The 26878-nt window shown below is 46.6% G+C and overlaps 2 protein-coding genes across 4 annotated transcripts; one reads left to right on the top strand and one right to left on the bottom strand.

Annotated features, from left to right (window-relative positions):
• Positions 1-557: 557 nt before the first annotated feature.
• On the top strand, positions 558-17590 carry col2a1a (collagen, type II, alpha 1a). 2 transcript variants are annotated; one of them, XM_068328269.1, is made up of 54 exons: positions 558-840; positions 2296-2502; positions 3209-3225; positions 3342-3374; positions 3917-3949; positions 4070-4123; positions 4374-4466; positions 4668-4745; positions 5035-5079; positions 5196-5249; positions 5536-5589; positions 5932-5985; positions 6121-6174; positions 6273-6326; positions 6411-6455; positions 6539-6592; positions 6732-6776; positions 6884-6937; positions 7201-7299; positions 7381-7425; positions 7509-7607; positions 7692-7745; positions 7832-7939; positions 8036-8089; positions 8175-8273; positions 8431-8484; positions 8602-8700; positions 8822-8875; positions 8971-9024; positions 9110-9163; positions 9247-9300; positions 9640-9684; positions 9891-9989; positions 10829-10936; positions 11062-11115; positions 11213-11266; positions 11626-11679; positions 11771-11824; positions 11908-12015; positions 12167-12220; positions 12780-12833; positions 12919-13080; positions 13182-13289; positions 13467-13574; positions 13654-13707; positions 13830-13937; positions 14018-14071; positions 14189-14296; positions 14402-14455; positions 15001-15108; positions 15185-15473; positions 15548-15735; positions 15848-16090; positions 16186-17590. In XM_068328269.1, exons 1-54 carry the CDS (start codon positions 747-749, stop codon positions 16330-16332), a joined length of 4464 nt encoding a protein of 1487 aa, XP_068184370.1. In that variant the 5' UTR covers positions 558-746; the 3' UTR covers positions 16333-17590. The 2 variants fall into 2 exon arrangements, with proteins under 2 accessions (XP_068184370.1, XP_068184379.1); XM_068328278.1 differs by lacking the exon at positions 2296-2502.
• A 1249-nt stretch (positions 17591-18839) lies between these two features.
• aaas (achalasia, adrenocortical insufficiency, alacrimia) lies at positions 18840-26450 on the bottom strand. Of its 2 annotated transcripts, XM_068332465.1 has the most exons (17): positions 26311-26450; positions 24899-25022; positions 24677-24804; positions 22589-22644; positions 22412-22503; positions 22290-22336; positions 22065-22163; positions 21832-21975; positions 20781-20901; positions 20577-20701; positions 20352-20412; positions 20158-20248; positions 19929-20019; positions 19713-19780; positions 19557-19638; positions 19391-19475; positions 18840-19071 (listed from the first exon to the last, which is right to left on the bottom strand). In XM_068332465.1, the coding sequence occupies exons 2-17, from the start codon at positions 25004-25006 to the stop codon at positions 18916-18918; spliced, it is 1554 nt and encodes a 517-aa protein (XP_068188566.1). In that variant the 5' UTR covers positions 25007-25022; positions 26311-26450; the 3' UTR covers positions 18840-18915. The 2 variants fall into 2 exon arrangements, with proteins under 2 accessions (XP_068188566.1, XP_068188556.1); XM_068332455.1 differs by having other exon boundaries at positions 19391-19638.
• Positions 26451-26878: the final 428 nt, after the last annotated feature.

The raw sequence follows: 26878 nt of genomic DNA, 5'->3' as shown, positions 1-26878 counted from the left end.
AAACCTGGAAACAGCATTGATGTTAATTGACAGGTAAAATAAAATATCAGCCCTGATCAATAAGCAAGTTCTTTAAGTTTGTGATATTTTTGTTGTTTTATAGAGTCTTATAGATTTCCAGTTACTTAAATGGAGGAACTGGGTTTGGAATCATTCGGAAAATGTTTCGGAATTTCAAAAAAAAAGCTCATTTTTTAAGAATAACGAACTTTAAAATCATCGTTCCATGTTGGTGAAACTTAAATGTGTGGTTTGATCAGCTGTCGTCATGTTTTCATGCTTTAACAACTGATCACAGGAAGCTGATTGATCGTATTAGGTTACACATTGATTATCATCTCCCGGTCGGACCCGGTGAAAGTGGAGGTGCTTCTTCTGGCCGGGCCGAGCGGGTCATGGGAGGGACGAGGGCCCTGGTTTAGAAAAAAAAAAAAAAAAAAAAAAAAAAACAGCCCCTAGGAGGGTAAAAGCTGCTGGTTGAGGGGAGGGAAACGGGCTTCAGGTTTCAGCCTGACGGGGGGTCTGGGGGAAGGACTGCTACTTTGGAATATACGAAGATCCATACAAGGCGCAGCGGACATAAAACCGCGGTGCTCGGCCTGAGGCGGTGGGTGCAGAGTGCCAGCTGGGGCCCCGCGTTGGATTCCACTTAGATTCTGGAGGGTTTCTGGGACACACACACTCATCACCGACCCGCCGTCGTCCCTTCATTCTCACCTGAGCTCCTGCATGTCTGACGCTTAGACATGTTCAGCTTTGTGGACTCGCGGACCGTTCTGCTGCTCGCAGCATCCCAACTCGTTCTACTCTCCCTGGTCACATGTCAGGACGAAGACGACCGTAAGTCACGCGTTTACCTTCAAGTTTTACAAAATGAAACGATGACGTTTTCTTCACACATGTATTTTATAGCCGTATCAGTCTCAAACTGATGTTTCCAAAGAGATACGGATAAAACACGTGCTGCGGTGTGATATTATCCAGAGGGTAGATGAAGGAGCAGAACGTTTCCTCCGCTATGCCGATGATGTGAATGTGTGTCACACAGGCTATAGGTTATAGATGGAGGACCAGGTGAACAAGCGCTCACCTGTGCTCACCTGGATTCTGCTGCTTTCCTGATATAAAACCTAAAACCTCTTCAGTCGGTCTGAAAGAGCTTTCCTGGTTTTCCCCCAGCAAACATTAAATCCCAGCAGCAGCATCACGCGTCGGTGATTTTAAATGATGTTAAGTGGTGGGGTCAGACGGTGCTTGACCCCCACCAGCCCAGACTAGCAGGCTCAAAGGGTAGCGGGAAGGATGGAGGATGGAGTGAGGAGTGGACAGCAAGGGGTCAGCAGATGGTGTAATTAGTGGAGAAAAAAGAAGAAGCAGAGCAAAGGTTTCATCTGTAAATGAATTCCTGATGTTAGGTAGCCTCGAACGCGCTGAGCATCGGTTTCTCAGACGGGCTCAGGAGACAAACAGCAGCTCTCAGGTTTTGCCCCGAGCTGCAGACGTCACACAGATCGGCCGTCCTGAAGCCCCCCGTGTGTTTGCCGTCCTGAAGCCCCCCGTGTGTGTTTGCCCTGGTTCTTGACACGGCGGTGGGATCCAGATGGAGGCTTCAGGAGGAGCCGTGTTTACTCAAAGCAGCGGCTCGTCAATCGAGCCCAGTGTGTTTCTGAGAGGGCTTCATTCATAAGAGCAGCAGGGTCACGTTCACCCCACAGCCGTGACGTGAAATACCTCACACACACACACACACACACACACACACACACACACACACACACACACACACACACACACACACACACACACACACACACACACACACACACCGTTCACTGGGGCCGTTGTGCACCAGGCATCTCACGCCGCTGTGAAATGGTCACATGATCACTTTTCTTGTGTGTTTCATGAGTTTAATGTTGAGTCTTTTTTTATTTTTGTAGCTTCTGCTCATTATAATGAAAAGAAAACCCAGACTCCGCATTGATTATCGTCGATCAATCACACCCGTATTGATTCTTCCTGTGTTGTGATTGTGTTTTTATCACACTTTACACTAAAAATGTTGAGTTTTTCTTTGATACAGGCTCATTTCCATCCTTCCTTACACGTCCTTCCCCTTCATGGACTCGCCCCGCCCCCACAATGCCATTGCTCCTCCTACTTCCTCCCCCTTTAACCTATCATCTGTCTTCTAACGCCATCACCACACAGAAACACGCTGCCTTACCCACTGCTACCCCTTTCCCATCTCTTGTGCCTTCTGTCTCCCCCCCGGCTCTCCCCCCCCCCACACAGAGGATGCGGGAGGCTGCATCCAGGACGGCCAGCAGTATAATGATAAGGATGTGTGGAAGCCCGAGCCGTGTCGCATCTGTGTGTGTGACAGCGGGTCGGTTCTGTGTGATGAGATAATCTGCGAGGAGATCAGAGAGTGTTCCAATCCCGTCATCCCGCCCGGAGAGTGCTGCCCCATCTGCCCCGCCGACGCCACTGCCCCCATCGGTTGTAATTTATTTATTCCTACACCTATAAATAAATTACTCTTCTGGCTTGCGTTGATCTTGCGGACACTTTTGACCTTTCCCCCCCCCACGCTGAATCGACATTATCAGGACGGCCTGATCCTCAATCTGGAATCGGTTGAATCCTGACAGATGTTTTCAGATTCTCTATTTAATTATTTAACTATTTATTTGCTCATTTTAACCAGGACTGATTTATAATATTTATATTATAATTTATAATATAAATCATTTATAAATGATTTATTGGACCCATTTGGAGGCTCTTACAGAATTAATTCAAGTTTTTACTATTTAAGTCAAAAATATCACAGTTTGAGCTGACATTTACTTTCCAGGCAGTGAGCCATACACTAAGTGAAGACATATCATTGTTAATCAGAATGTATTTCCACTACAGCTGCTACAGCCTGCTTAACATTTGCTTTAACACGTTGCTTCACTGATCAGAGCTTAACGCTTCGTTCACCTTCATTCATCTCTGCTTTTGCTTCGTCAATCTCAGAATTAAATGTTGCCGTAAATAAAATCTGGATGGTTTCTGATCAATTCAGCCCCATTTGTTCCGAACCCCTCAGCCCCTTTAGTAAGAATCACAGACAGGAATTCAGACTAGCCCACTGAGGACCGTGTTCTAAATGTTTTCTTCTGTTTTCCTTCCTTCAAACATCCACCTGTGACCCCAGAGACGATTGGCGCTAAGGTGAGGCAGTGCATTGTGGGAAAACATGAAAATTCTGTGACCTTCTCTGTAAAACTTGCAGCATTCAGTCATTTTGTTCCTTCATTGATTTCACTTTGTTTTATTCTACTAATCAGGGCCAGAAAGGAGAACCAGGAGACATTACAGATGTAAGTCCCACTCAGATGACCCACTATAAACTTTTTATTTGTTTGAAATGATTTATCCTATATTTTTTCTACACCTACACACGACACATTTAGTTGTCTTGAAAAATATTTCATTATTCTGGTATTTTATTCCTTTTTTATGCCATATTTTCTTGTTTTAATCCTCATTGGAGGGCCGTTTCGCCCTGATACGAGGCTCACCTTCAATGCCCAGCGTTCCCTCGCTGAACTTTCTGTTACATGTTGGAAAACCCTGCATTCCTCAGACATAATGAACCCGATCAAATCCTCTCAGATCCTCTGAGCAAACCTTTCTCAAAGTGTTCGCGTCAGGTGAACAAAGTCGGCCGAAGCAGAGGTTAAGAGGAGGTGATGTTAGAGGAACACTTCCTGTCAGACTGGATCCTGTCAGGTCGGGTTCAAGTCGGTCGTCCACCTCCTACAAAGATGGAATGTCCTTTAGCTTTAGCTGTTCGATTGGACACAGCGGGAAAGATTTGTCTTCATCCTTCATGACCAATTTATCCCCCCCCCCCATGCAGGTTGTTGGCCCCCGGGGACCAGCAGGCCCGATGGTAAGTAAGCTCTGGGAAATAAGACTCATCAAGGAAATGTGTTTGATTCTCTCACGGATTCTCATCGGTATCGTTCTCGCTCTGAATTTGTGTTCAAACCGTCCCGGTTTGTTTCTTCAGGGCCCCCCAGGGGAGCAGGGGCTGCGAGGAGAAGCTGGTGCCAAGGGCGACAGGGTGAGAGAAATGTCTCCATGTTAACGTCATTACGTGATTGAATGAGAAATGAACCAATAGGATGTGTCCGTTAATCCAAACCAGTGAACTGTTGGAGATAATTCTGTGACATAAACGAGGTTTTATCCCCAAATGCTTTCAAAGGTTCTAATTTAAAAAAACTAGAAGTGTGTGGGAACCAATGAGAGAAGAGGAACGCTCCTCCTGATGGCGTCTGTCTGGTGAAATAAAATTCTCTCTTCTCCAACAGGGAAATATTGGACCTCGGGGACGAGATGGTGAACCTGGAACCCCTGGAAACCCCGGCCCCCCCGGCCCTCCTGGCCCACCGGGGCTTGGAGGAGTGAGTCCGACAGCACTAGAATAAATTAAGATCATTAGAGAGAGTTTCTTGTTTCTCAAGCAGGATCTAAATCAGCACTGGGACATTATTGAATCTGTCGTTTAAAAATTAAAGAACGAATTGAATTTTTTAATGAATGTTTGTGCTTTCAGCATTTGTAATTTTTGAAACTCAACTTTTTTTTTCTTCTTGTTTGAGCAGAACTTTGCTGCTCAGATGGCTGGAGGTTTCGATGAGAAGGCTGGAGGCGCTCAGATGGGTGTGATGCAAGGACCGATGGTGAGAAGCGGCACGACGACTGTGTGTGTTTGAGTGTGTGTCATAAACAACCTCTGTTCAGCTGATTTCTGGTTTGTGGAACAGTTTCTGTTCAGTGATGACAGTAAAAAAAAAATTAAAAAAGTGAATGAATGAAAAAGACAAACGTCGTCTCAATGCTGCCACCTAGTGGTTAAACAGCTTAACTGCAGCACAGAGACTTGATGCTTCCTGTTGTAAATTTGTTGAAACATAATATTATTAATATGTTAATATTATAATATCATGACGTCACGTGTTTCTCTTTCAGGGACCAATGGGACCTCGTGGCCCCCCTGGACCTTCTGGAGCTCCTGTAAGTCCACCACATGCGACTGACCATCATAATCAAAAGCAATGAATACATGAAGAATAAAATCTGTCCTGAACGACTACATTCCTGACGGTTTGCTGTTAAACGTGTGCTTTCAGGGGCCACAGGGTTTCCAGGGCGGCCCTGGAGAGACTGGAGAGCCGGGTGCAGCTGTAAGCATCATCTAACATCTCAGAGAACATCTGTAGCTTCAGCAGGAACATTACAGAACATCTGAAGACGTGCTTCAGGTTTACAGAGATAAATGGAGAGCATCAGTCGCCGTCATCACTTTGCTCTGTGGAACATTGCAAAAGAAATTGACTGAAGTATTTAATGAGCAGAATGCAGGCTGTGTTTGTCATGTTCAGTAGAAACATAATCATCCATAACTGTTAGAGTTATATTTGGAACAGTTAACCGACATGAACAATTCATCTATGTCTTCATTTGTAACAGGGACCAATGGGACCCCGTGGACCACCTGGACCTGCTGGAAAACCTGGAAGTGATGTGAGTGTGAAGACCTGAAGGAAAACTCATGTCATTAAATCAATTTAAACACAAACCCTCAACGAGTTAAGGTTTGAGATCCAATTAAAACAGTTTGTAATCATTATTTTTTATTCAGTTTTTTAAAATCACAATCCATTTTCACTTCATTGTGTTACTTTTTTTTTTTTTTAATTAAGATGTCAAAAGTAGATTTGCTCAAGAGCGCTACCCCTCCAGCCGTTCCCCACCAGGGGGCGTCTTCTGTCTCCTAATGATAGTGGTGAAACCGTTATGGGTGAAGTTCTTTTTCCAGTTCCTGTCCACTGGTTTATTAAATGATCATCCTGCTGCTGTTTCCAGGGGGAGGCTGGAAAACCTGGAAAAGCCGGTGAACGGGGACCTGCAGGGCCGCAGGTGAAAATCCACTCATTATTTTATCCCCCCCAAAAAATGCAAAATGGTCTGATTGGTTCCAGGATCACATCCGAATCAAAGTTGGGATGGGAAGCTGAACTTTTCTGGTTCCAACATTCTCTGTCTGTATTCCAGGGAGCACGTGGATTCCCTGGAACTCCAGGACTTCCTGGAATCAAAGGACACAGAGTGAGTGTTTCAGAGGATTCAGAACGACTCCTCGTCCGGCTTCACTCGCTTCTCCTCCGGCTGTGAGTCCTGATAAATCTTGTCATCTTTGCCTGAAGGGTCATCCTGGACTGGATGGAGCGAAGGGAGAATCTGGCGCTGCAGGAGCCAAGGTGATGGAACATCTCAGATCTTTCTTGTTGGGTTTGTTTCTGTTATTTTCTGCTCATTTCTTCTAAAATGTTCTTTCCTGTCAGGGTGAGACTGGTTCTGCTGGAGAGAATGGAGCTTCTGGACCCATGGTGAGCATCACTCTGTTGATCAGGTAGCATAGCATCCTGACATGCTGGGAGTTGTAGTCCAAACGCCTGATCTTCTCCCACAGGGTCCACGAGGTCTTCCTGGAGAGAGGGGACGTCCTGGAGCTGCTGGCGCCGCAGTAAGTTGGACTCCATCAGCTCCAAGAAGCATTGTTTCTTCACTTTTCTGTACTTTTAAAAAACTTTTCCAAACTAGTAATCTCCTAATCTTTCCATTGCACTGCCTCTAATGGACCCTTTTGTCCCGTTTCTCCCCAGGGGGCCCGTGGAAACGATGGCTTGCCTGGTCCTGCTGGTCCACCCGTACGTATCATGATCTCCATTTTGCATCCAATGAGGAATCATAGCGTTAGATGCCTTCACTAAAGAAATGAACTTCTGAGACATGTGGGCTGATGTTGTCTCTGCAGGGACCCGTTGGACCTGCTGGAGCTCCAGGTTTTCCAGGATCTCCAGGATCCAAGGTTTGTAGAGAACAAATACGAGACTAAAGTAGATCTTATTGAGATGTTCGAACCCATGGAATTAAATGTCTGCTTTGTGGCGGAGGAGATGCTTCAGTGTTCCTGTCAGAGTCACCTGACTGACTCAGAATACAGATGTTGAGCGTTTCCATGGAAACATTGGCAGGTGGACAGTCTTCAGATGCTCATGAAGTTAGAAACACTGGACACACCTGACCGGAGTTGTCCCATGCGTTAACGTTGGGTTTCTGGCGTCCCATCAGGGAGAAGCTGGTCCTACTGGAGCCCGTGGAGCTGAAGGAGCACAAGGACCCCGTGGAGAGGCCGGTACTCCAGGATCCCCCGGTCCTGCAGGAGCATCGGTGAGTCGTCCAGCGATGTTCGTGTCCAGACCTGTTCATGTGGTTGTTGTCCCGTGTGACGTGTCGCTTCTCCGTCTGTAGGGTAACCCTGGAACTGATGGCATCCCTGGAGCCAAAGGCTCTGCTGTGAGTTCAGATCTTCATCGTTTCTTCAGACTCATCCTGTGGCTCTTCTTCATACTGATAGTGTGGTTTTTCCATCTTTAAAGGGTGCTGCTGGAATTGCTGGTGCTCCTGGATTCCCCGGCCCCCGAGGTCCACCTGGACCTCAGGGAGCCACAGGACCTCTTGGGCCAAAGGGACAGTCTGTAAGTCCCTCAGAAGTAATGTGGAGCCTTCATATTTGTCTGTGTTGTAGTGACTGATTGTCTGTGGGCTTTCGTGTCGTCTAGGGAGACCCTGGTCTTCCTGGATTCAAAGGGGAGGCTGGACCCAAGGGAGAGCTGGTGAGACGGACTTCCATCAATATGGTGAAACCTACTTTATAGTTTGCACTAAGAGGAGATTTAGTCCCATATCTTAACTTCTCCAGGGCCCCGCTGGTCCTTTAGGTGCACCTGGACCTGCTGGTGAAGAAGGAAAGAGAGGCGCCAGAGGAGAACCTGGATCTGCTGGACCACTGGGACCTCCAGGAGAGAGAGTACGTGACCAGGACGTGCAACCATGCCAGCAAAAAAACTTGACGACGTAAATTAAATTCACGCAATCTAATCCGTTTATCTGCTATCCATCACAGGGAGCTCCTGGTAACCGTGGGTTCCCTGGTCAGGATGGTCTTGCTGGAGCTAAGGTGGGATTTCTGGAGGAGGACACGAAGGAGCAGCTCTGGTATTTTCATCAGGTTGATATTTAACCCTCCATCTGTTCTCTTCTAGGGGGCCCCAGGTGACCGAGGTATTCCTGGTGCTACTGGGGCTAAAGGTGCTACTGGAGATCCTGGACGGACAGGAGAGTCTGGCCTCCCTGGAGCCAGAGTGAGTCCCCCATCTTCACCCTGAGGAACCCCAGAAGGAGTCGAGCAGTCGTCTCAGGCTCACTGTTTAGTTTTGGGGGGGGGGTGTTAATTTAATTCTGCCCGTTGTAGATGTTTGTCTCCTTCAATGACGTCTTCAATTCGTTTGCTTCTCTTAGGGTCTCACTGGTCGTCCTGGAGATGCTGGTCCTCAAGGCAAAGTTGGGCCCTCAGTGAGTCCAATGCGAATGTTTTATTATCATTTATACAAGTATATCAGCACAAAAGGCCCCTACCTGATTATTATCGCTCATCGCTTGGATGTCTGTCCTGTGTTGTGCCGTTGGTAGGGGGCCCCTGGTGAGGACGGCCGCCCCGGCCCCCCTGGTCCTCAGGGAGCCCGTGGACAGCCAGGAGTGATGGGATTCCCTGGACCCAAAGGCGCTAACGTGAGTTTTAATACTTCCTGTGCATTTTTATATTTACTTCCCTAATGAGAGCAGACTAGCTCGTCATGCTAATGCTAACGCTGCCCAGCTCAAGACACTCTCTGTTGGTTCTCCTCCACAGGGTGAACCTGGGAAGTCAGGAGAGAAGGGTCTAGTTGGTCGGCCTGGTCTGAGGGTGAGTTCCCATCCCGTAAACACGTGACCCCCCCGTCAACATGATCGCCTGTTTATCTTCTAACCCTGGGTCACGCTTTACTCCCGTGTCAACAGGGTCTGTCTGGTAAAGATGGAGAGACCGGTCCTTCTGGCCCTCCTGGACCCGCTGTGAGTACTTCAGGGTGTTTTTGTGTGGGGGGACGGTTCATGTTCACCTCAGGTGTGTTTTCACCTGTGTTTGTTTCTGTCATAGGGACCCGCTGGAGAGAGAGGAGAGCAAGGACAGCCTGGACCTTCTGGCTTCCAGGTGGGTTCCAGATAAACCATCTCTAGTGAAACTGTCTATGTGTAATGAATCTAAACCAAACTCCTCTTGGTGTCGTTGGGCAGGGTCTGCCTGGACCCACTGGGGCCCCCGGAGAGGCTGGAAAGCCTGGAGACCAGGTGAGCTGACCTTTAGGTTCTGATTGGGTCATGATGTGGTCCTTCCATCACTTCCTCCTGAAGATAAGACTCTAACCAAATCCAGGTTGGAGAGCCGTCACCATGACGACATACCAGGAGCTGTAATGCGTTTCTATTGTGTGAGCTAATAACGAAACCTCATTCCTGGTTCTGAATGGTTTTCCAGCTCAGATAAATGACTTTCATTCAGTGTGAGGTTCCAGATTGAGGTTGTTTCTATGAGATGAACGTCTGTGGCTCCTCTCACCACCAGTAATAGAAGTTCTACGTGAGAGACGTGATTCTAACGATGTTGAACCAGGTCTGTTCTCTCTGCAGGGCGTTTCTGGAGAGGGTGGAGCTCCTGGCGCCGTCGGACCCCGAGTGAGTTCACATGTTGAAGATTTCTGTGGTTTATTTTCTAATCTGAAGAAGAGTCGTATCCAAATAGCTTATTTACATAAACAGGAAGTTAGTCTATGAATTCTTCTGGTTTCACACGTGAAGGTCTTGATTTCACCATCATGGTGCTTCATAAAACATCCCTGTCTTCGTTTCCTCTGAGTCGCTGTGTTTCCGTCTCCTCACAGGGTGAACGTGGATTCCCTGGTGAGCGGGGCGGCGCTGGACCTCAGGGTCTTCAGGGGCCTCGTGGACTTCCTGGAACACCAGGAAGTGATGGACCCAAGGTCAGCAAAGAGCTCAGAGACGGATTTGGTTTTCAGATTTTTAATCTGAACTTGTCTTTTTATTTACATTGTTACTGATATTTTCTCAGTGGACTGATTTCTAAGTGAGGAAGTTATATATCACTGATCAGGAAAAAGATCACAATATTATACAAACACAAACAAGCTCTTCAAAATGATCCAAAATCTCTGACTTTGGGAAATTAATTACTTGATAAATTCTAATCTTGCGTCATTCAGGAAGGAGTGGATGTGATTATAATTCATTGACTGATTGGTCAGTAGGTGGCGCTTTCTAAATTACTGATCTCTCATCTGCTCCAGAGCAAGTTAGCTGTGATGCATTGGTTACCATGGCGATATAATGGTAGATGGTACACCAAAGTTCAGGGGTCGAGCTAGAAGATCCCGTAGTACAAGTTGCCAAGGTTGTTTGGAGAAAGTCAGTCCCAATAACCGTTTAAAGGGTTTTAGACGATCAGGTATCAAAAATAAATGTGTGCAACTTTTAGCTATTTTACAGCAGAGACTACATCACTAGCAGAAAGACCTTACAAAACTTCATGATTATCAATGATTATTAACTTCCTGCTCCAAACTACTCATTTAGTTGTTTCACAGCTATGCTACGATTAGCATGTTCAGCTTGTTAAGTACATATTCAGATTAGTCTGTCACCACGACAACGAGTCTGTCCTAAAGTAAATCAAGTCTACCTGTCTGCAGGTTTAGTGAGATTATCTCTCGTCTACTTCAATTTAACTAACCATAAATTTATCTTTGTGGTTCCATCATGAATACGTTTACCATTCAGTAAGTGTTCTTCTTTTTCTCATCAGGGAGCCATTGGACCGGCTGGTGCTGCTGGATCCCAGGGGCCCCCTGGCCTGCAGGGTATGCCCGGAGAGAGAGGAGCCGGTGGCATCCCGGGGCCCAAAGGAGACAGAGTGAGCGGTCCATACCTTCAGAAAGTTGTTATTTTAATAAACTGGACAAATCCAGTCCACAGAGGAAACATCATCACGTGTGGTTCTGTGTGTGATGATCATGTCATTGTGTTTTTGTCCACCAGGGGGACAGCGGGCTGAAAGGACCCGAGGGCGCTCCAGGAAAGGACGGCTCCAGAGTACGTTTAAAATAAACCTGAAGTCAGATTTTATCATCATGGGATTTTATTGTAAATTCTACCATGTGACTGGTTTTCTCCTCTCGTCTCTTCTCAGGGTTTGACCGGTCCCATTGGTCCTCCTGGTCCATCTGGACCCAACGGCGCCAAGGTGAGAATACAAGTCCCCCTCTGGACTGTTGAACGTTGGTAACATGAGGTCTGGTTCTGTTGTGTGTTGGTCTGACTGGTTCTGTTTGTGTCGGTCTGACTGGTTCCGTTTGTGTCATCCTGACCGGTTCTGTTTGTGTCTTTCTGACTGGTTCTGTTTGTGTCGGTCTGACTGGTTCTGTTTGTGTCGGTCTGACTGGTTCTGTTTGTGTCTTTCTGACTGGTTCTGTTTGTGTCTTTCTGACTGGTTCTGTTTGTGTCGGTCTGACTGGTTCTGTTTGTGTCGGTCTGACTGGTTCTGTTTGTGTCGGTCTGACTGGTTCTGTTGTGTGTCATCCTGACCGTTTCTGTCCTATCCAGGGTGAGACTGGACCCACGGGCCCGAGCGGGGCTCCTGGTGCTCGCGGCGCTCCTGTAAGTACCTCGTCCTTAGATCCATATGGACAGCGAGCACCTCATCCTTCATCATCAGCCATCATCATCAGTGCCGTCTGTCCTGTTGCAGGGCGATCGTGGGGAGGGGGGTCCTCCTGGTCCTGCTGGCTTCGCTGGACCTCCTGTGAGTTAATGTCTCTGTTTAGATGGTACTGGACTCCAGTCCTCATGTTCTGTCAGTAAAACTGTCTGACTGGATAAATCCAGGGTGCTGATGGTCAACCTGGTGCCAAAGGTGAGGGCGGTGAGAGTGGACAGAAGGGAGACAGCGGCGCTCCTGGACCTCAGGGGCCATCCGGGGCTCCTGGACCTGTGGTGAGTGTTTGTCTCATGATAAATTCCTGGATCAGATCAATTTATTTCTCTTCATTCTGGATCTTCACCACGTTTTTAGTCAATGTAATGTCCTCAAATGTCAATGTCGTGATGATTCACTGCTCTTCATCTTCATCATCATCATCATCAGGGACCCACTGGTGTTTCTGGACCTAAAGGAGCCCGTGGTGCTCAGGGGGCTCCTGTAAGTACTGTGTATTATTTATATTCAGGATGTACATTTATTGTCACACACAAATTCACATATATGTTGTTTGGAGTTACGTCGTTCTCGATTACACGTCATTTTTATCCACTAATAATTCCGGTGTTTGCTTTATAACCTTATTGTAAATTTAGATTTTTTTCTGTACTAAATTAAAAACTTTAATTTACTTGTTTGTCAGCTTCAAAATAGATTCATATTAACTAAATATCATTAAAATACATTCATTAATACAAATCAGTACAGAACTGTGGATGTTTATGTCCAGTTTATTCTGTAGACGAGTTCATTCATCTAATTCAACTGAGGTTTATATGTCATAAATATACAGGTTATACATTTATTATTACACAAATACACAGTAGATGTAAGAGTTGTCAATCTTAATCAATTAATTTATTCTTTAATGATTTTGAGTCAATACATTACAAACATCAAATATGCATATGCTGATGCATTTTTAGTTAAATTTTTTGACATTATTTTGGGGGGGTATGTGTCACCACACATTAATTTTTCTGGACTCTCTCATTGACAGGGGGCAACTGGTTTCCCTGGTGCTGCTGGGAGAGTCGGACCCCCCGGCCCTAATGTGAGTGTTTCTTCCAGAGCCAGTTCCCAGAGGGGGGGGATCTGATTGGATGAATCACGAGCAAAGCATTCTTTCTCCATCACAGGGCAACCCTGGCCCCGTTGGTCCTGCTGGTGCCTCTGGTAAAGACGGACCAAAGGGAGTTCGCGGTGATGCCGGCCCCCCAGGAAGACAAGGAGACGCTGGCCTTCGTGGACCTGCTGGAGCTCATGGAGAGAAGGGAGAGCCTGGAGAAGACGGACCTCCTGTGAGTTCTGCTCAGCCTCGTCTTCAGAAAGCTGCACCTCACAGACGAGAGGAAATGGATGGAGCTGCTTCACGACTGTCTCCTCTGTCCTGCCTCTACAGGGGGCTGACGGACCTTCAGGTCCTCAGGGTCTGGCTGGATCTCGTGGTATTGTTGGTTTGCCTGGTCAGCGTGGAGAGAGAGGATTCCCCGGCCTCCCCGGACCGTCTGTAAGTGTTCCTGTCTGTCAGCTTTACTACACCTTGTAGGTGTGATCAAGATGTTTCCATCTTTTTCCATCTTTCTCAGTCTCACACTTAATTTTTTTTTAAAAGTCACACAATTATTCTGCACTTTTAATGTGGAAAAAGACCTGATAAAAGTATTCATGTTGTTTTGGGGTTTAGGGAGAACCTGGTAAACAAGGAGGTACTGGTTCTGCTGGTGACCGCGGACCCCCTGGACCTGTTGGACCCCCTGGACTTACTGGACCTGCTGGAGAGACTGGACGAGAGGTCGTTACTATATAGATGAAGAAGAAGTGGGCATTACTTTGATGTCATATTAACTAGGATCACTGGTTCTGTGTCTCAGGGTACCCCTGGATCAGATGGACCCCCAGGCAGAGACGGATCCACTGGTGTCAAGGTTAGGGTCTCCAAAAAGTCTCTAAAAACTCCAACATTAGCTCCCTGTTTGAAAGTATTGGCTAGATTTGCTCGTCTGCAGAAACTTATGCCTGGGTGGGATCGCTGTCTGTCCATCTGTAGGGAGAGCGAGGTAACACCGGTCCCGCTGGTGCCCCTGGAGCTCCTGGTGCCCCTGGTGCCCCAGGACCTGTGGGACCCCTCGGAAAGCAGGGAGACAGAGGAGAGGGAGTAAGTAGCACGCCATAGAGACTAAAGGCAAATCCACAGTTAGGATGAGGAAGCCATCACACTATTATTTCTCTCCTCAGGGTGCTCAAGGACCCGGAGGACCCCCTGGACCTGCTGGCGCCAGAGGAATGGCTGTGAGTACCATCAGCTTCGTCTGCGACAATATCATTATGTCCTCTTAAAACCTGGGTAATTAAAAGTATCAAACAAATGGAACCATTCATTTAACACAAGGCAATCCTCTCTTCAAGGGACCCCAAGGTCCACGAGGAGACAAGGGCGAGGCTGGCGAGACTGGAGAGAGAGGACAGAAGGGCCACCGTGGATTCACTGGTCTGCAGGGTCTTCCAGGACCTCCCGTAAGTAATCAGATGCTTCATCCCTGCGGTACCATTTTTTTAAACTTTACTTTCTGTCAACTTCCTGTTCAAACACCCAACCTGTTACCATCCTTGTCCTGATAGGGTCCCTCTGGAGATTCCGGTGCTCCTGGATCTGCTGGACCAGGCGGACCTAAGGTGAGGAAACTGAGCAAAATGCAAAGAGCAAAAAAGAAACTCTTTACATTCCCATCCTGCAGATCCACGGTGTGTAGATGTGTGACAGTAATGAAGGGCAAAGGTTAGATTCTCCAATCACCCGACGGAGACAAGGACAGGAAAGGCCACATTCTTTAATTACCTTCTGCTGTGATAAGATGGGCAGCCAAGGCGATTTGTAATTACTGTCTGCAAGGAATAAGAGACACAAAGACACGGGAATGTGATGTTTGAAACCACTCCTGCTGAGATCTTAATGGACTTCAATATCTCCCCTAGACTAGCAAAGAACTGTCCAAGATAAGAAAAATGAAAGGAGATGCCGCTGCGCAAATAATCTTCATGTGTAAAAAGTCACAGGGTTTGTAGGTGATTGAGGTAAAGGAGAGAAACGACCGATAGAACATTTGTTCTATCACTTATTTTTTCCTTCTACTGACTGCAGGATCTCAAACTGGATATATCCATTTAAATGGAGTAGAAAGTTGTTAACATCCAATGAACTCGGGCATTTGTTTCCATAGGGACCACCAGGACCTGTCGGACCTGCTGGCAAAGACGGATCAAATGGGCAGCCTGGCCCCATTGGACCCCCTGGACCTCGTGGACGTTCTGGAGAATCTGGTCCTGCTGTACGTAACATTTATCGTCACCGTGCTACGCCTGATGGTGAACCCCGATCCTATTGATTGGTTTCTCCTCCCTCAGGGTCCTCCTGGTAACGCTGGGCCCCCTGGCCCTCCTGGTCCCCCTGGTCCCGGTATTGACATGTCTGCCTTCGCCGGTCTGGGTCAGACTGAGAAGTCTCCGGACCCACTGAGGTACATGAGGGCCGATGAGGCCTCCAGCTCTCTGAGGCAGCACGACGTGGAGGTCGACTCCTCCCTCAAATCGCTCAACAACCAGATTGAGAACCTGCGAAGCCCCGACGGTTCCCAAAAGAACCCTGCCCGCACCTGCAGGGACCTGAAGCTGTGCCACCCCGAGTGGAAGAGCGGTGAGTGTGGTTCTCCAAGAACACCCAAACGTCTGACGTGTCGGGAGGTTCTCAACATTTCCTCATCTTCTCAGGTAACTACTGGGTTGACCCCAACCTCGGCAGCACGGCTGATGCCATCAAGGTCTTCTGCAACATGGAGACTGGAGAGACCTGCGCCTACCCAAGCATCGCCAAGGTGCCACAGAAGAACTGGTGGACCAGTAAGGGCAAGGACCGCAAACACGTCTGGTTCGGAGAGACCATGAATGGAGGATTCCATGTGAGTTCCCCCACCACGCAGTTTCATTACCTTTAAACTCACGATGAAATATTCATGATGCTCAGCATGAAGGCTGCTAACAAAAAACTCATCCTCTGTTCCGTCAATGCAGTTCAGCTACTCTCAGGAGGGCCCCGCTGCCAACACCGCCAGCGTCCAGCTGACCTTCTTGAGGCTCCTGTCCACTGAGGCGACTCAGAACCTGACCTACCATTGCAAGAACAGCGTTGCCTACATGGACCAGACCACAGGCAACCTGAAGAAGGCTTTGCTGCTGCAGGGCTCCAACGACGTAGAGATCCGAGCAGAGGGCAACAGTCGCTTCACGTACACCGTGTTGGAGGATGGCTGCAAGGTGAGGGCACGACCGCGCCAAGAACAACGGTTCCTCTGCAGTTTTGTGAATATTTAAGACTCGTGTTGATTCATGTCTTTGCTTTGAACCAACAGAAACACACAGGCCGGTGGGGCAAGACTGTCTTTGAGTACAAAACGAAGAAAACCTCCCGTCTGCCAATCGTGGACATTGCTCCTATGGACATCGGAGGAGCGGATCAAGAGTTTGGAGTGGATATAGGCGCCGTCTGCTTCTTGTAAAGTGGAATATCACAACGACCCCCCCAAAAAAACACAGGAAATAAATAAACTCGACCATGAAACATGACAGACACACACACACACACACACTCCTCCACAATAAAGAAGACTGGAAATTCTAAAAGAAAAATTAAAGCTTTTTGTCTCACAACAAAGTGCTCTCCAAGTTGTACTCCCTGGATGTTAGCACTGAAGGGCGCCGGCAATATCTGTACACCCCACCAGCATTCTGTTTCCACCTGTTTCCTGAGATCCACTCACGATTCCCACGCCCCCCCCCCCCCAGGTGACGGGAACGAGTCAGAGCCAGGGGGAAGAGGGAACAGGCCAACAGAACATGACTCGATGTCACTTATTTATTGTCGAACCTGAACGGGCAGAGTTGAGGTAGGACTGGGCGGGTTCACTTTGTACGTAAGACAAGCCCCCCCCCTTTCCACTACCGATCAGCCTGGTCCTACCCCACCTCCCTCCCTGGTTCCCTCCTGACACACAAAATCAGTGCCGACAGAAATAAATCTCAGTAAGTCCGACCCGACCCAGGAGCTCCAGGCCCGCCCAGCGCCAGCAGGAGCCCCCCCCCCTTTACTGTGTATTATAAACCCTCGGTTCTATTGTTGTAAAAGTCTGTGTCTATAAACAAGCAGATGGTTTTATATATGTTTCCACATTATGTGTGTACATGTGTCTATATGCACACTAACACTTTTTGGGGATGTATGTTTCCGTGTCCTGTACCCTTCGATCGCCCCATTTCTCATCCGAAAAAAGAAATTTGTTTGGAGGAATTTTGAGGGAAACTGGTTTTGCTTTCTTAACGTCGTCATCCAGATTGTTTAAAGCTACCTCACGCTGACAAACAAAGTGAACATGTCGAGTTTAAAACCGGAGCTTTCAGGTGGATCTGGAGCCGAACGGCCGTCTTTGCTTTGGGTTGCTCTCTCTCTTCAGAAGGTGCTAAGAGTTCTGTAATTCAGTTTCCATCACACACTGCCCCTACCCTCATCCCACTAGCCTCACGCGGCACAGTCACACCCCGCCCTGGAGGACGGGCGTGGCCGGGTGGAGACGGGGAGGCGGGGCTACTCGGATGTGGGGACGGCTGTTAAAACCCGACCAGGGTGGGTTGTCTCTGTGCGTGTGAGGGCGTGTACATTTTTTTTTTTTTGGAATTAATTTTATTATGATCATTTTTGTTTTTATTTTGTTACACTTCTAATTGATGTAAATTGGAAAATAAAACTAAAGAATGAACTGATATTTGATTTGAGTTTTGAATAAAGACACATGGCGTGGGAATGTTTTTCTTCTGGTGTGCTCCGACTCTTACCGTTCAACACACACTCTGTGTGTACGTGTGTGTGTGTGTGTGTGTGTGTGTGTGTGTGTGTGTGTGTGAGTGAAAGCTTTAGACTGTGATGCAAGCTTGTATTCTGAGATGAGAGGCCCACAACAAAAGGATCATAAGTACTGTATTGGCTCTGCGGTGTCAGGGCGGGGCCAGGTGTGCTGGACACCTGTTGGTCTGAACTACCTGTTCAGGCAGAGAACTTCTTGTTTGACTGGAATCCAGCATTTTGTAAAGTAAATGGATCTGAGCAGCTGCATCAGTCTGTCCTGAGTAATAAAAGCTTGACCAAAGCTCTCATGGTGACATACTGTATACCTCATTTAAAATTAAAGGTTCTGCTGGAATATATGACAAAGATTTACCATTTAATTATGTTGTAAAACCAAAAAAAAAAAAAATCAATGGAATTGATTCTGGAATGGATATCATCACACCTGAAGGGGATTCTGATAAATTACTGTAAGTCATGTCACACTGGTCTCCAAACCAGCTTTACTGGAATAACAGAAGATGTCCAACATGCATCACAACTAAATGACACAGGTGCATAAATTTGGACATCCCAACAGAAAAAACACACATCAGTATTTATTAGATCCTCCTTTCAGCTTCTAGATGCTTCCTGTAACTTCCACTGAGGGTCTGGGTTCTGGATGGAGGTCTTCTGGACCAAACATCTCCAGTTCAGTTGGTTCTTGTTTCCATCATGGACAGCCCCCTTTAAACCACAACACAGGTTCTGATGATCTGCTGTCTCTGCCACCATCACAGGCCTGGTTCTGACCAGTAGCTCCATCTTTGTTCCATCAGTCAGCACCTTAAATCCCTCTGGTTCTGATTGGACGCACCTGTCTACGAGCTTCAAGGCTTGACGAGTTCAACAAGACGATTCTGTGTCCAACGAACCAATGAAGCTGCTGATCCAAACACCAATGATTATAAATTTAACTTAGTTATATAAAAAGGGTGGATGATGATTATATCCTCTCATCATTTGTTTGTTGGAGGATAAAAATCAACTTTTTACTGCATGCATGTGATCCACCTCACCTGTCCACTGAGAGCCACACATAATGATTAAACAGGTGGAGGACGCTCTTATTGTGAAGGGGACATGTTTTCAATCCACTGTAAAAAATCAAATCATGTAAAAATGTCATCAGAAGAGCAGAAACTTTATTGAAGAACCATTGTAACAAAGACGTGTGATCAGAGAGGCGGCTGTGGGTCCGTCAGGACAGGAGTTCTGTAAAAAGCGACTGATTGGTCAAGTCTGTGGGTCTGTCCTGAGGGCGTGGCATCGAGGGGCTCCCGCTGAGGCCCAGGTGTGGGACGCCGGTGGACAGGAAGTAGAAAGGTACGTGAGTTATTCTTCCGTTGGACCAACACTGAGAACAGAGAGAACAATCACTTGTTCATCACCATGGTTACAGCCAGGTGCTGCAAGGAATCCTGGAAACAGATGGGAAGCCGCAAGGGACAACATCTCTAGAATAATTTGTTGTTCTGTCACATGTTTTTCTAGCACAACAGAGGATTTTATAATAAAAGAATCACTTCTAAAATATTGATACGACCTTCCTCTTGGTAACGGGAGGAAACTAATACAAGGATTAAAATATGGAAACCTTGAAAATGTGCAGACGACACGGCTCATGATTCAAACCCCACATAATTTCAAAGACAGAAGAGACACGAGCGACTGACCACGGTCAGCAGAGCTCCCTGCTGGAAGTGTGGGTGGAACTGGATCAGTCTGGGTTCTGCTCCAGGTTCCCCTTGAACAAAACCGCTGACAGACAGACGAGACGCGTTCAGTACAGACAAACGTTTGACGCTCAGATGAAGTACGAGCACACGTGAGAGGACCGACCAGGGCAGCAGCTCAAAAATGGGTCTGGTTCTGGTCTTGAAGACGGCGATGACTGCAGGACGACCGGCTGCCTGTGGATCACCTGAGAGGGCGAATAAAACCATGGGATTAATTTAATCTGAGGATTAAACACATCTGCTGAGGTTGGTGACGAACCTTTGAGGAGCACCGCCAGCCGCTCTCCGGTCGGGTCCCAGGATAAACTCTGGGTTTCTCCGCCGACGCTGGAACGACACGGGGGTGAGAGTCCGAGCGCTGCCTGTCTGCACATCACCCACCTTCACACGCGCTCACACACTCCTGCTCCTGTCAGGAAGCCCCGCCCCTCACCTTGTGGGTTTAGCTAATTAGCATATCGGTCAGTGTTCTTACACGACGTCTCCCTCCGGGGTGCTGAAGGTCGTCTCTGATAGGTCGGCCACCACCGCTGCCGCCTGCGGCCCCTTGGATGTGGGCACGCCCCCTGAATGACATCATCACACAGGTTCAGGTGAAGACACACACAGTTAAAGAACACACTAGGAAAGAAGAACGAGCAGAAGTTGTCATGGAAATGATAACTCTTATATTCATGTCTGTTATTTATCTGAAGGACAGACACCTGGGGTGTCGGTGAAGGTCAGGGCGTAGATGACCGTCTCTCCTTGTACGGTGAAGAGAAGTCGACTCCCATCTGGGCTCCAGCAGCCGGTCTGACCACAGTAAAGAATACATTAAAAATGTGTCTTTATTTTATAAATCAATAATTTAGGAATACCTGAACTTTAATTTAACAACAACTTTCATAATTCACACCTGACAGCGTCCTTTCAGACTCGGCCAACGCTCACAGGTCCACATCCTGGTCTCCCAAACCCTAAAGAAGGGAACGTGAATCATCATCAGGGTGTAAAACTCTCACTTCCCGTCCCCTCGTCTCCACAGGTCGCCTCCTAAACTGAAGGTTTTCTCACAAATCCCTCAAATAAATATTTCCTTTCCCTAAAAGCAAGTAAAGAATATCCAGGAAGTTTCTTTTACCTGAACAGAGATGATGGCGTAGCGGCCAGGACATGGCTGCCATCGGGGGACCAGGACAGGAAGGTGACGCCCCCTCCTCCGACCCGCCGCAGCGGCACACAGCTCTCTGTGGCCGCGTCCCAAACCTGAAAGTAGCAACAGGAGCAACTTCAGCCACCTCCTGAATCGCTCCCTCAGGTTGAACGTGACGGAGATATCTCTGACCATCATTGTCGTGTCCATCGGCGAGGCGGACAGGAGGAGGGACCCGCTGGGGGACCAGGCGATGGAGGAGACGGGGGAGTGACCGGGATGAGACAGAACCTGAGCACAACCGGAGGACGGCCTGGAAGGAAACCAGAGGAAAGGAGGAGACAGCTTCAGGGCGTCTGCAGCAAGAAGTTCTGATGGAGTTCTCACAGAGAAGGAACCCACTCAGAACCAACAGAAATAAAGATGATTATGTTCAGTATTTTCTGCAGTAGAAGGCGCACTGGACTATAAGGCGCTCCTAAAAGCCTTTCATTTTCTCACAAACCTTATAATCCGATGCACCTTGTTGAGCCGCATTTTGTAATAACAGTGCATTTTGTAATAAATAGTCCAAAATGTAATAACTTTCTCATTTCATTTTGTAATAAAGCCGCATTTTGTATAAACTGCCCCACCGCATTTTGTAATAAATTTTGCCGGAATATGTAATAACTTATGACATTTTCGACGTTTATTACAAAATGCACCGTTATTACAGAATGCGGCTCAACACATGTTACACCTTATAAATGGATTAATATTAATATTGGTTAAAAACACTTAAAAAAAGGCCGGCAGTCATACCGGACTACGCCACCAGGGGGCATTGTCAGAAGGCACTCTTGCCAGTAGTCTGGCCGGACTACGCCACCTAACAATGGTAATCAGGGGACGCAGTCCAGCTTTTTAAAATTTATTTTTTAATTTATATTTAATTTATAACAGCTTTTTTAAATTTAATTTTTATTATTATATGCGACTTAAAATCTGGTGCACCTTAATATATAAAATAAATTATTAAATGAACAATTATTAAAGGTGCGCCTTATATCCAGTGCACCTTATAGTGCAGAAAACACACTACATTTAAGTCCACGGTTGCATCTCCCTCTGATTTCATTTACATGTTTCACAGCTGCCAGCTAAAAAAGTTAGATAATAAATGACACTAGTAAAAAGAAACGCCGTTCTGTGTGTAGAGGAGTGTCTAGACTCGTCTAAGGGAGCAGGATCATTGGCGTACCGGGTCGACAGCGAGCAGGGGTCCACGTGCCACACCAGCAAACCGTTCTGACAGGCGACGGCGAGGACGGACGCACACAGGGGCTTCCACTGGACGGCCGCTATGCTCCTCTGGAGACGGTGCTTCAGCGTGGGGGTGGTGGTGCTGAGGACAGGAGGAGGGAAGTCCTGGTTTGACTCTGGCTCCTCTGAGCCCCCACCGGGCAGCGGGTCATCTGCGTCAGGGGGTCCTACCTTTTGGGGTTGTAGATCTTTATGGAGTCGTCCAGCAGGGCGACGGCGAATCTCTCTGTGTGAGGATGCCAGGCGAAGGCTCGCACCACGCAGTCCGACCTGAGGAGGAGGATAAAATCGGATAAATCTTCAGCTGATTGACAGTTTTTTCTCTTCAACTTCAATCAAACGTCAGCCCAGAGTCAGATCCATCAGAGACCTCCAGTCAGACCAACACTCACTCACCAGTCCAGCACCTGTGAAAACTCAGAGATCATGTCCTCACTGCTCAGCTGTGGAACAGATGACATCATCATCAGGTTGTCAGGAGCATCATGGGAGATCTTTCGCCAACAAGCGTAACTCACTGTGAGGTGAGGAAACAGGGAGCCGTGAAAAGACGACACCTTCTGGATCAACGCCAGGATGAAGCCACAGCTCACAGACAGCCAGGCAGGAACTGGAGGACGCAGAGAGGACGCGTCAGTCCACAGTGGAGCAGCGGGCTGTGTGGGTGTAGGTCAGCAGGTCAGGAGGTCACTCACCTTCTGCGTGTGAGGTGGTGATTTCATTCAGCAGCCCCGTGAAGCCGCCATCCCTCCTGGAACAGACAGAAACGTGTTTCAGACGTGAACACTGGGTTCAATCCCACCTGAGGACGGGTGGGTGTGGTTCCACGTTTCCACGTGGAGATGCCAGTTATCTCTGCAGCTGTGATCCAATCAGAAACTACCAGGTCAGGCTGATGCTCCAATCCTGAATCTGTGATCTCTACCCAGGATGCCTTTCAGGTGGACTGAGACAAACGTTCTTTTCTCAATGATCTGTTTTCTTTGTCCATCGAGGTCAAACTCATCTCGTTTATTCCTCTGAACATCCCATATTTAAACTGGAGATTACAGATTAAATGACCAGTGTGACCAAACTTATGCTGAGTTTATCACACTTCACCTTCATACGGATCAGAGGTCGGCAAACTGCGGCCCCGGGGCCGCATTTGGCCCCTTCATTACGATGCTGTGACTGTTTTATTTCTAGCATTTGTTATTTTACTGTAGTTGTAAATTGGAAGATTATTGTGATCTTGAGATGTTAAAATGAAATTACCGTATTTTCCGCACTATAAGGCGCACCTAAAAGCCAAAAATATTCTCATAATCCCGTAGTGCGCCTTACAATCCGGTGCGTCTCATATATGGATTAATATTCATATTAATATTGGTTAAAAACATGATCACTGAAAAAAGCTGGGAGTCTGGTCGCCAGTCATGCCGCACCCCGCCACCAGAGGAGCTCCCTCACAAGGCACTCGGGCCCACGCCCCCTAACAACGGTAGTCAAGGGGCGTGACCGAAGTCCCGGCTGAGGCTTGTGTATTCTGTCTGCAGCGACGTGCGGTGAGATTCACGGCGGTGAGACACCGACGTTAAAGTCAGTTCTAGGAGTAAAACAGCGTCACATTTGACAGTAAATTAGCAGCCTGACATTAAAAACTAGTTAAAAACTGTTGAGGACACACAGCAGCAAATAGCTGCACCTCACCTCCGACTGGACTACCGATCGATCGAAACAATATTTAATTAATAAACGAAGACGAACGTCGGAGCTTAAATATCTGCTTCGAACTTCAGATCAGGAAATAATCCGCTCTGTTGGCACTGACTGCACTCGTAATGAATTTAACCAGTTTTTAATGTCAGGTTTTTTAACATGCGTCTTGACTTCTTTCTAACCCAAAGTGATCAAGTGATCAGGTTTCCTTGATGAGGCTCAGAATGGATTATTGACATAAGAATAGGGGCCATTCAGAGGTAGTCAGGAAGTCATGAATGCAATCATGACTGCCTGAGCAGCGCGGCTCCATCTGATGGACGGAATGTGCAACTACAGCCGCTGCAGTTTATCAAATAAATTTTATTTATTTTTTATTGTGTGCGCCTTATGATCCGGTGCGCCTTACATATGAAATAACTTTTTTTTTTTTAAACAAACTAATTATTGAGGGTGCGCCTTATAGTCCAGTGCGCCTTATAGTGCGGAAAATACTGTATATTTTACTAGTTTTTATTATTTTTCAGCACTAATAGTACACTTCACACTCGTTGAAAGCCGGTCGGAGCAGAAGTCCCATTAACCTGGTAAAATAAATATTTATTTTTTACTGTTCAGCGAAATAGTGATTTTTTTTTTCAGTTTATTTTTTAAATTTAGCCCAGAAACTATGTACGATGACAGTTCACTGTATTTTTGGTTTAGATGGAAAATTTAGGTTCCTTTTATTTAACTCATTTGACCGCGATTGTGATTTTAATTTTTGTTTTAAGAGTCGAAAATGTCCAAAATGTGTTCACTACATAAAGCAAATCTCATTTATCTCTGTGACACTTCATGGATGTCAAAAGAAACACGTAAAAGTGAAACAACAACGTCTACAGTCTAATCTTCATTTTAGATAAACTAGCAAACGTCCAAACGGCTCTGAGTCGGTAACGATGTCGTCCCGTGACACAGATTAAAACCAGTGTTTAGGGGATAGTTTCAGATGTCTGGTGAGTTTCACAGCCTCTGATTGGTCCATCCTCTACGCACCAGGCTGTGTTTCACAGCCTCTGATTGGTCCATCCTCTACGCACCAGGCTGCTGCCGTCCTCATCCACAGCGTCTCAGAGTGGTCCAGGAACACGGCCCGGACGCTGCCCTCCGTACGGCTGTGGAGCTTCAGGGACTCACGGGGGAAACTCACGCTCAGAGGCCCCACCTCCTGGAGGGAACACAGGTCACGTGACTACAGGTACAACATCACATGACCCCTAACGTCACCACCTCCACTGGTCCAGTCTGAACCAGAATCCCACCTGGTTCAGGTGTTCTGCGGTGGTTCCTGCTATCAGCTCGTTGTTGGACTCACACAGAGTGATCTGCCCCGGGGGCATCGGAGGGGCAAACAGCGCCAGAGAACACATCTTCACCACAGGAAACCTGACAGGGTTACAGTGAGATTAGATTAGGGTTAGGTTAGGGTTAGATTAGGTTACAGTTTGATGAAATTAGGGTTAGAGCTACGTAAGGTTAGGGGTTAGGGATAGGTTGGGGTTAAAGTTACATTTGGTTAGGTTTGGGTTAAGTTAGGTTAGGGGCTAGGTAAGGGTCAGGGTTGCATTAGGTCAGGATTAGGTAAAGTTAAGATTAGGATAGGGTTAGGCTGGGTTAGGTTTACATGAGGTTACGTTAGGGTTAAGTTAGAAAAGGTTAAGGGTTTGGGTTTGATTAGGTTTAAATTGGGGTTAGGATTAGGTTAGGGTTAAATTAGAGTTAGTTTAGGGTTAAGGGTTAGGAGTTAGGAGTTTAGGTTAGGGTAAATTAGGGTTAGGGGTTAGGAGTTAGGGTTAGGTAAGGGGTCAAAATTAGGGTTAGGGTTAAGTTATGGTCCTGTAAATACACAGTGCCTCTTCAGTAGTTAGAGTTATGGTAAATTAGGGTTTAGTTTAGGGTTAAGGTAAGTTAGGGTTAATTTAAGGTTAGGGTTAGATCAGGGTTAGGCGTTAGGTTATGATCCTGTAAACACATAGTGGCTCTTCAGTTGTTGGGGTTAGGTTAAGTTAGGGCTAGGTTAAGTTAGGGCTAGGTTAAGTTAGGGTTAGGTTAAGTTAGGGCTAGGTTAAGTTAGGGTTAGGTTAAGTTAGGGTTAGGTTAAGTTAGGGCTAGGTTAAGTTAGGGTTAGGTTAAGTTAGGGCTAGGTTAAGTTAGGGTTAAGTTAAGTTAGGGTTAGGTTAAGTTAGGGTTAGGTTAAGTTAGGGTTAGGTTAAGTTAGGGCTAGGTTAAGTTAGGGTTAGGTTAAGTTAGGGCTAGGTTAAGTTAGGGTTAGGTTAAGTTAGGGTTAGGTTAAGTTAGGGTTAGGTTAAGTTAGGGCTAGGTTAAGTTAGGGTTAGGTTAAGTTAGGGTTAGGTTAAGTTAGGGTTAGGTTAAGTTAGGGTTAGGTTAAGTTAGGGTTAGGTTAAGTTAGGGCTAGGTTAAGTTAGGGTTAGGTTAAGCTGGGGCTAGGTTAAGTTAGGGTTAGGTTAAGTTAGGGTTAGGTTAAGTTAGGGCTAGGTTAAGTTAGGGTCCTGTAAACACACGCTGTCCCTCCCAGCTGTCCGTTACTTTGAACACGTGGATTGAGACGAGCGAACATTCCGGTTAGCTAAAACTACCGGGGCTCGAGCTGCTTTCTGGTGTCTCGCGGCCTGCTTCACTCCCATTGGCTGTGGGCGTTTCCGGGAAGAATTACCTTCTGCGTTTCTCGTGTGGTTCCGGTGATTATTCAGTGATTCCGGTGATTATTCGGTTCCTAAAATCCACTGGATTAAACAAAACACGTCAAACTGTTGACACACAAACGTTTGAGTTTCCGTCCATCCCGCCGTGTTGACTACGGCAAGCCGGGAGGGACAAACAGCTCTGGTCTCAACAGAGTCCACCGCCCCCTGCAGGACAGTAAAATAACTACAACTTCAAGAAGAACTGAATGGGTTTATGGAATAAGTATTGATGAATGTGAAAAACATACATAAATCAATAATTAATAATGAAACAATCAAAATAAAATAAAATAAAATAAAATAAAATAAAATAAAATAAAATAAAATAAAATAAAATAAAATAAAATAAAATAAAATAAAATAAATTAAAATAAAATAAAATAAAATAAAATAAAAATTATGGTAACACATGAAGTACAAACATTCTTATTCCCAATATGTTAATTACTCTGAAAAAGGAAGGGTTTCTCCGGTGTGTGTAAAATTTAAAAAAAAGATTTCATAGAATCTGGGACAAACTTTTTTTGTGGATCGGGA

The sequence above is a fragment of the Antennarius striatus genome, chromosome 2 (assembly GCF_040054535.1).
Source record: "Antennarius striatus isolate MH-2024 chromosome 2, ASM4005453v1, whole genome shotgun sequence".
Taxonomy (NCBI): domain Eukaryota; kingdom Metazoa; phylum Chordata; class Actinopteri; order Lophiiformes; family Antennariidae; genus Antennarius; species Antennarius striatus.
This window is presented reverse-complemented; position numbering and strand designations above follow the sequence as displayed.

Excerpts from the sequence above, each read along its gene's own strand:
- col2a1a (XM_068328269.1), top strand. The coding sequence starts at position 747 with ATGTTCAGCTTTGTGGACTCGCGGACCGTTCTGCTGCTCGCAGCATCC. Across the intron at positions 5,590-5,931 it reads CTGGAAAACCTGGAAGTGAT|GGGGAGGCTGGAAAACCTGG; the intron begins GTGAGTGTGAAG and ends TGCTGTTTCCAG. Across the intron at positions 13,938-14,017 it reads AGGGAGACAGAGGAGAGGGA|GGTGCTCAAGGACCCGGAGG; the intron begins GTAAGTAGCACG and ends TTCTCTCCTCAG.
- aaas (XM_068332455.1), bottom strand. The coding sequence starts at position 25,006 with ATGTGTTCTCTGGCGCTGTTTGCCCCTCCGATGCCCCCGGGGCAGATC. Across the intron at positions 22,504-22,588 it reads CACCACCTCACACGCAGAAG|TTCCTGCCTGGCTGTCTGTG; the intron begins GTGAGTGACCTC and ends TGCGTCCTCCAG. Across the intron at positions 22,337-22,411 it reads CCCTGTTTCCTCACCTCACA|CTGAGCAGTGAGGACATGAT; the intron begins GTGAGTTACGCT and ends TCTGTTCCACAG.